The sequence below is a fragment of the Mizuhopecten yessoensis genome, unplaced genomic scaffold, assembly GCF_002113885.1.
Source record: "Mizuhopecten yessoensis strain PY_sf001 unplaced genomic scaffold, ASM211388v2 hete_36188300, whole genome shotgun sequence".
Taxonomy (NCBI): Eukaryota; Metazoa; Mollusca; class Bivalvia; order Pectinida; family Pectinidae; genus Mizuhopecten; species Mizuhopecten yessoensis.
The window spans coordinates 1-7,619 of NW_018485862.1; the positions used below are offsets into that span (position 1 = coordinate 1).

Consider the following 7,619-nt stretch of genomic DNA (forward strand, 5'->3'; position numbering starts at 1 on the left):
CCCGCGAACTTCTAAATCCCCGTGTGGATGTTTCCCGCGAACTTCAAATCCCTGCGTCGGTGTTTACATCGAAATTCAAATCCTTTCCTTTGGGAGTCTCGGTGTTACCAACGAGTTCATCATTCTCATTAATTGGTAGGAATGACTCTGTGTAACCTTCAATTAGATTATACGGTACATCCAGGGTCAACACTACACGCTTTGAATGCATGTTCAGTCCACGGGTCGACTCTACATGATCCTGATTTCTGACGTCATTTATCGTTTTGCTGTATGACGCAGCAGTTCCGGTAGAGCGAATGTCAACACCACGGCTGTTTACAATAAGCTCTGGGTATGAAGTCTCGTTAAATCCTTTACTGTGCCGTATAGAGTGTCCGGTGGTGTGCTTCTGGATTGTCCTGGAGTCTCGAAAGCTGCCTCCGACCGTTTCACTTTTACCAGTTCGACTCGACTCATGCGTCGCTGAAACACTTTGTTTAGCGTAACTTTTAACATTGTGTACAACCCCACTTGAACTGGTGTTGAACATACTCCCTGAACTTAAGATGGCGTCACTTGCCTTGTTTTCGTTGACAGCCCCAGAGAAGCGGTAGCTCTGACTCGAACCCGAGTCGTTGAGACCAGCACTATGTCGTGAGCTGTCACTTTGTCCCTGATGGTCTATCGCGCGACTACTGCGCCACATATTACCAGACTTCGTGTCACTCACCGCATTCCCAAAGGAAAACGAATTCGACTTGGATACGTGACAAAATCCACCTGCATGTGAGAATTTATTACCCTGACTACTTTCCGATTTTGAGGCACCATTTCTCATGATTTTGCTATTCCGTCTCTCACAGTATCCTTTCGAGTTACGGAAAGAGTCCCCGACGGATTGGTCAATAAGACCCTTGGTATGATATGACACCTCACTGTTCCCTTGATCACGCATAGGTTTTTCGTGCTCAAAGCTGTCACCTTTGGAAATGTTATTCATCGACGTTTTAAAGGCGGGGCTGCTGAGGGTTTTCGAACTTTTATTATAAGCCCGTGTACTCGACGAGGTTACAGTTTTACTGGTATCGGAGACGAAGTTCTCCAGTTTGTGTGAGTCTGTCTTCGATATGTCCGTGCTATCTCTATTTCCTCTGCTTGACTTTACATTAGATACGTTGTTGAAGGCCCGACTACTTCTTAAATTGTCCCCACCATTGTCGACGAATGTCGAACCTCCATCGGACTGCCCGGATACTGTAGATCTGGCTACATGATGTAACTCCAACATCTCGTTCTGTTTAGACATGCCCTTTAAAATGGCTGTGTCCACCACAGCCTTCGACTGCTGAGACGAGTCTATAGAGCTTGAGGAACCCATCAGGGAAGCGCCGGCTCCCAGGAATGTTAACGCCCGTCTTTGATACCGACATGCACTCGTTTTGTGTCATGTCTGACAGGAACCATCGCCTCGGAGGCCCAGGTGGCACATCGCATAGCCAATATCCTTTACGACACGATCAACAAGGAACCAAACGTCCATTCCTAACGCTAGGTCCGTTTATATTCATAATAATAAAATTCCAACAGGCTCTGTACTAGTGTAAATGGTTATCGATCCAGCAGTGTATGTAATGTTTAAATATAGAACCCGCATGTGCCGGAAAGTGGAAAACACTCATTCCTTTATGAAAAACACCATGTTCGTAGTCCGTGGAATGATTCTGCCCTTTCATTCCCGATTATTACAAAACTCAACACACCAGTAACTAGCACTCGGTAGTATTGGTGGTACCTACCAAAGTGTAGATTTCCTGTCTGCTGTTGTGTGTGTATATTCCAGCTGTTCTGTCAGTATAGCGTACGTGTGTTTTCGGGCGAAACAAATGTAGTATACACTTACTGGTATTTATACTACAAACAGGACCGGGCAGGATAACTTCGAAATATGTTTATGTATATCGCTTAGGTAGAAACAATTAAAGGAACAGATCGTATGCTTAATGTATAACGCATACAGTGAAGTGATTCTTTTACGTTAGGTCATTTTTCCCATTGGATTCTATCATTATATACATTTCTAAAATTGATATTCTGGTTTCTTTTTTAGTCAAAAACTGATTAATTATGGCACACAGCTGGGTAATTTATCTAGCGCTGATAACGGTGTACTGCTTATATTAACATCATTATCTGTGTCATAGAATACAGCAGAAATTGTGTACATGTATATGGGAATGACGCTGCGTTGAAAAGTGGTATCTCAATAACAATGCTACCGATAAATACATAAATATTACCAGGAGAAACACTTGATAATTGTGAACCAGAACGTAGTTTCTTCGAAATTGGATGTCAAACGAAGTCAACGTCTTGATTAGCAAACGTCATTATGGCCTTTATGGTTATAATAAAACCTTCCTGTTAAGTTTGAAATAAATCCATTGAAATTTACTCTAGGCATAGATCAGACACGGTTTCAGTAATTGAATAAAGGGGCATTACACAGCAAGTCACAATTTGAAAGTGATGGTTATCGAACTTGTCCAAGCTCTTATGGTAATTCACCTTCCTATGAAGTTAAAGGTATAGAGGGGACCCTGTTTCAGCAAATAAATAAAGGGGCATAACTCTGTAAATGACTGTTGGGTAATGGTGGTTATCAAATGGACACCATGTACGCCCCTCCCTGCAAGTGAAAGCAAAACGTTTTTAAATGGGTGTATACAAATCTTGTCACAAAGATCCTCAAGGGAAAAGTTATACGATAAGCAGATTTGACCTGGACTCTGAACATCGTTTAATAGTCTTAGGATTATTTTGGTTCGTTTGATTTTACGTTCTTGCAATATATCGCTAAAAGAGGCTTGCCGAAATAATAATTTGAAGAGAACAAGGTGCCAAGTGTTGCAATGCAGCTGATGTCCCCTTTATCAAAAGACACCTTGGAAAACGCTCCAATTCCGAGAGGGCCCCTCATTTGTCACCTTGTACATAAATGTAGAATAAGATGAACAACAGGTATTTATTTTACAAGACTGAATTAAGACCTTGTAGTGAAGACAGTGTGTTTACCAGAAATTAAATTTCATTTGTGACCTTGACCTTTCACCTTGAATTTCAACAGGCTTTTCGCTTTTCATGATCATTATTGTGAAAGGATAATCAACATGTGGTGCGATGATATGAAATGTTTTAATTTAATATACCAACCCCAGCAATACCCTCAGACAGTAGATTAGTGGAGGGGTTACAATTAATGATGTCAATCTGGACCGCTTTCCTTTATCCCCATTGGTTGAACAGGAGTTGTTTGTTTATGAAATAAGGTCAGACCTAATAGTAAGATGCTGTTGTCAGTTGAGCCTTGTCAAGGCCTTGATAAACATTTGCGAGTCCGTCCGGATTTATACCTGAAAATGTTGCATTTAGAAACAGACAAACCAGTTGTTTCACATAAACGAACAGGCCCCTGGATACTGTTAAGTGCACCTCGTTTTCAAAAAAATGATTTTTTGTAATCAGCGAGTTCAACAAGACAATTGTTTACATAAATGTATAAGAAACATCTTTGAAGAACACATAACATGTTGATTTGTCAGAGATCTTGGCCTATAAATAACTATAGCTGTAAAAATGAAACGCAACACATGACATCAATGATAGCACTTGTTTTATTCATCTTTTCCACCTGGGTGAATCAACAACCCTCACTTTTAATACACTACTATACTGATCTAGGTTTAAGTGTGAATATCAAAAACTTGTTATAATCAAATAGTCGGTTTATAACATCAAATGCTCAACAGTAAAGTACCTTTTCATTGACATGATCAGAAATTTCCCCCCCATTTAATTGTAATTTGTTAAAATACTGAAATGAAATGTTAACTGTGAACACACCTGTGCATTAAGATTTGGTTAATCCAATACAGACTAAAGACATGATTTCAGTCAAAAGACTTAAGGATTAGAACACTAACATTGTACATACAAAGTCGCTTTTTCTTCAGCTCACTAAATGTATAGAAACCCGTGGTCTTGTAAAGAATATTTTGAACAGACAAAACGTATATGTGCAAGAAATAAAATGAACTAAATTGGATTGATCCACCATAGATGAAATAGATGTATATAAAAAATAAATATGGTCCATCATTAAACAAAAATTGGACTATGCAGTGAAACAGTTTCAATCAATAGTAAATGATGTTACAATTCATTATCTCGCAGTCGATGAAGATTTCTTAATACAGATCAAAACGTTCACTACAGTCATTTCAGGTTTACTAGGTATCATCTTTAATCAACAGGTGATTTTAATAGTACTAATGTGCCAGGATAGAAAAAAAATATCATTTGAAGCCGATTAAGAATTGCAGCCTTTCCTGATTCAGTGTTTTAAATAAACACCAAGCAAATATTGAACCAACATCTTTTGCCACTATGTAGCCTAAAACGACTTTTCTGCTCTGCAATAATTAACCTTCACCCAACACCAATGCGATTTGCACCAAAGATATCCTGTACATTATAGTATGAAGCAAAAACACAGCAAGTGTGTGTTCTAAATCAATGTACACGTATTAAGATATTCAACAAAATCTTATACATCATTTTACTCTAAATTCGTATTTAAATTTGTCACTATATTATTTTCGACGCCTGATATAATCATTAAGATATAATCATTAAGCCAAACTGATATTTATGCTGTATTAAAAACTAGAAACACGATTGTTCAGTGTAAAAGGGAAATTCTTTAATAATTAAAAAAAGTGAACCAGAAGAGTTATTTTATAATAACCTCAAAATATCTTTTATACCTGCTGAAATGCATATTTATATCCGAGCTGCATTTTTCTCTAAATCTCCTGTGCATAGAAGCAAGGCTTACAGGAGACTGTACAGTGAGCCACCACGGTACCAGAGCCTGAGATCAGCTGCCTTACAGCACATTGCAGCCAGGGGTATTCCTGCTGGAGGTAGAGACCATCATTCCAGATTCCAATATCAAAGTCTCTATCATTATCACACTGTCCATGGTGCCACGTGCATCTAACTTAACCAATGCAAAGTCCAGAAAAGTTCCACCATGTTTTAGTAAACACTTACAAATCATGTCTTTTCATGATTTTAACATAACTTAATCTTCCTCGGGGGCAGCATTCTGGGCCATAGACTTTCCTGCCTTTTTCTTCTTCTTCTTAGCTGCCTTCCGTGATGCTGACTGGGCAAGGAGTGCCTACAAAAACATCATATACAGTTCACACATCCACACTTCTAACCAAAAGTCAAAACAAAATTAAGTAACATCTTTTTCAACACTGAAGTTCCATAATACTATGTCATGTTTTCGTCTCACAACATAATGCCACATAAAGAAATACATATAGTGAAAATAACAGCTCTCCTGGTTTTCTCTGTGACCCCAAAATAGTTCTACACTGCTGATCTGTACAATGCCAGGTTTAAAATTCACTGGCTCATTTTGTGCCCTGGACTTATAACGGTGTATACATAAAAGCAGCTACCTTGAGTTCTTCATCCTCCACGGTTTTGTCTGTCTGGTATAAGTCACTGTCAAATGGCATCCCCGTCAACTTGAGGGGACCATTGGGCATCAGTACCATTGTGTATTTGAACTGGGCAACATATTCACCTACAACATACAGAGCAAATTGATTCCCTTATGAAGGCAATTTTTCAGTAGAACACATAATAGCATGCCAAATCAATTAAAATGTTTAGGGCTTTTCGGGCTTTTCCATGATTTATGAAGTGGAGGATGGGGGGTACTTGAATTCATATATTATTGGTGGGGAGGTAAAATACAGATGCCTATATATATAGCTACCATTCCTTATATTACATCACTTTAAGCATTTATGAATGGTGGGGTCTCTGAAAAAGTGCCTCCAATCCCTCCCCTACTGTTAATTCTGGAACAGCTCTTTAAGAAATTTGACAGTTTATTTTATCAACACATGCAACCTATCAAAACATAGCTTTGAAGCATTTATTTCCAAAAAAAATAAACCTTAAAAAAAGCTCTTCCTACACACATTTCATACTGGCCTGGAACCCTGTTATGTTACATAAAAATTGGACGATACTGCTTAAAATATTGTAGAAGAAATACCCCAAAGCAATTTTCCCCTAAAGTGAGGCGAGGGGTCAAAATGAAAGTTATATTTGGGTCTCAACATTTCATCTTCTCTAGATGTACCCCTGTAACAAAGATTGATGATCTATCTTGAATAAGGAATGACCTTCATTTTGACAGCGTATACAGTTGTATGAATGCCGTTGGCAATGAACATAGTCTATGGTGTACGTTAACCGACTGAGCAGATAGTGACTAATAGCCATGCTATGAAGTTCAGGTCCAGAAAGTCTAGATGATATAGGAATTCTAGTCAACTCACCATCTCTCTCATAAAGTACAGCAAACGGCTGCATTAGTTCATGCTTAACACATTCCACAACTCCCATCTTGGCTTTCTTCTCATCCTCTGACAACCTGCAAGTATGAATAGACACAACTTGTTTCTTTCTCTTGCACAAAATTTCCATTTCTATATGGCCAATATGACACAGACTGTAGCTAGCTCCTTCAACAAGATAACAAATTCAAGCCAACTAGTGGGACACTATTCACTGTCATAAATAAATATTATAAACTAACATTTTTATTCCATTGGTTTTATGTCCCACCAAATTTTGTATAGAATACTTTTTTGTGCTGACGGCCTTTGTTTTGTAAACTTTTTTTTTACTGACAAGCTTTGTTTTATACGTCATTTTTTTTAACAAACAGGTAAGCTAAAAATGGTGAATCAACATTGCAAATTGAAGTATAAACTTATCCGAGGTATTCTTATACTTAACCTTTCTTTATTATAAAGCTTGATCAAAGTTCAAAACCTATTAAGGAATGAAATGACAAATTTCTATAAATAGTGTAGAGTGATTGTGGCCATAACTTTGGAACCCTAAAACAGGGACTATCCAAGGTATAGCTATAGATCTAGAGATGACCTTGAATTGGGGACAAACACAATAGCCATGGTTACATTATATGCCCCACTTGCCTATAAAATGCCAGCAAAAAAACATTTTGAGATACTTACCTTAATGTAAAAGGCATGAGACCAAATCTTTTGTCTACTTCGCTTAAAAATTCTGTAATTAAAGATGAAAAGCTTTAATGAACAACTGTAATGGAACCAAAATCTTTTCACTGCTTTTATTGAAAAAAAAACCCCACCTTATACAGAAATGTCTGGTTTCTTCGACAGTTAATTATATCAAGATAAATGACACCAGTTGAACTAGTTTAGAAGAAATTCACCATCAAACTTCTGGGACAGAACGACCTAATAAGGAAGGACAGGGTGCAAACGAAAGTCCACTCCGAGTCTCCAGTATTACTTATGGGACATTAAAAAACATTTGAAGGTTGCAATGTATCAAAGATTATGTTATCTAGCCACATGTAATAAATACATTCAGATTTATCGTGTTCTTCACGAAAATCTAAGAAATGTGTTTATATTACCGTAAAAACCCATGTAATTTGCGCACCTTTTTTCCCAGAAATTTAATACCCAAAGTGGGGGGTGCGTAAAATACACAGG

General features: G+C 37.8%; 1 protein-coding gene across 1 annotated transcript; it reads right to left on the bottom strand.

Annotated features, from left to right (window-relative positions):
• Positions 1-3,634: 3,634 nt before the first annotated feature.
• On the bottom strand, positions 3,635-7,208 carry LOC110444987 (proliferation-associated protein 2G4-like). Its single transcript, XM_021489347.1, has 4 exons — positions 7,113-7,208; positions 6,408-6,502; positions 5,514-5,641; positions 3,635-5,224 (listed from the first exon to the last, which is right to left on the bottom strand). The coding sequence occupies exons 1-4, from the start codon at positions 7,127-7,129 to the stop codon at positions 5,126-5,128; spliced, it is 339 nt and encodes a 112-aa protein (XP_021345022.1). The 5' UTR covers positions 7,130-7,208; the 3' UTR covers positions 3,635-5,125.
• Between the last annotated feature and the right edge of the window lie 411 nt (positions 7,209-7,619).

What these genes read in the sequence shown, in the direction of transcription:
- LOC110444987 (XM_021489347.1), bottom strand. An exon ending in TGTACTTTATGAGAGAGATG is followed by an intron (nt 5,642 to 6,407) that starts GTGAGTTGACTA and finishes TGTATGTTGTAG; the next exon opens with GTGAATATGTTGCCCAGTTC. An exon ending in TGGAGGATGAAGAACTCAAG is followed by an intron (nt 5,225 to 5,513) that starts GTAGCTGCTTTT and finishes ATGTTTTTGTAG; the next exon opens with GCACTCCTTGCCCAGTCAGC.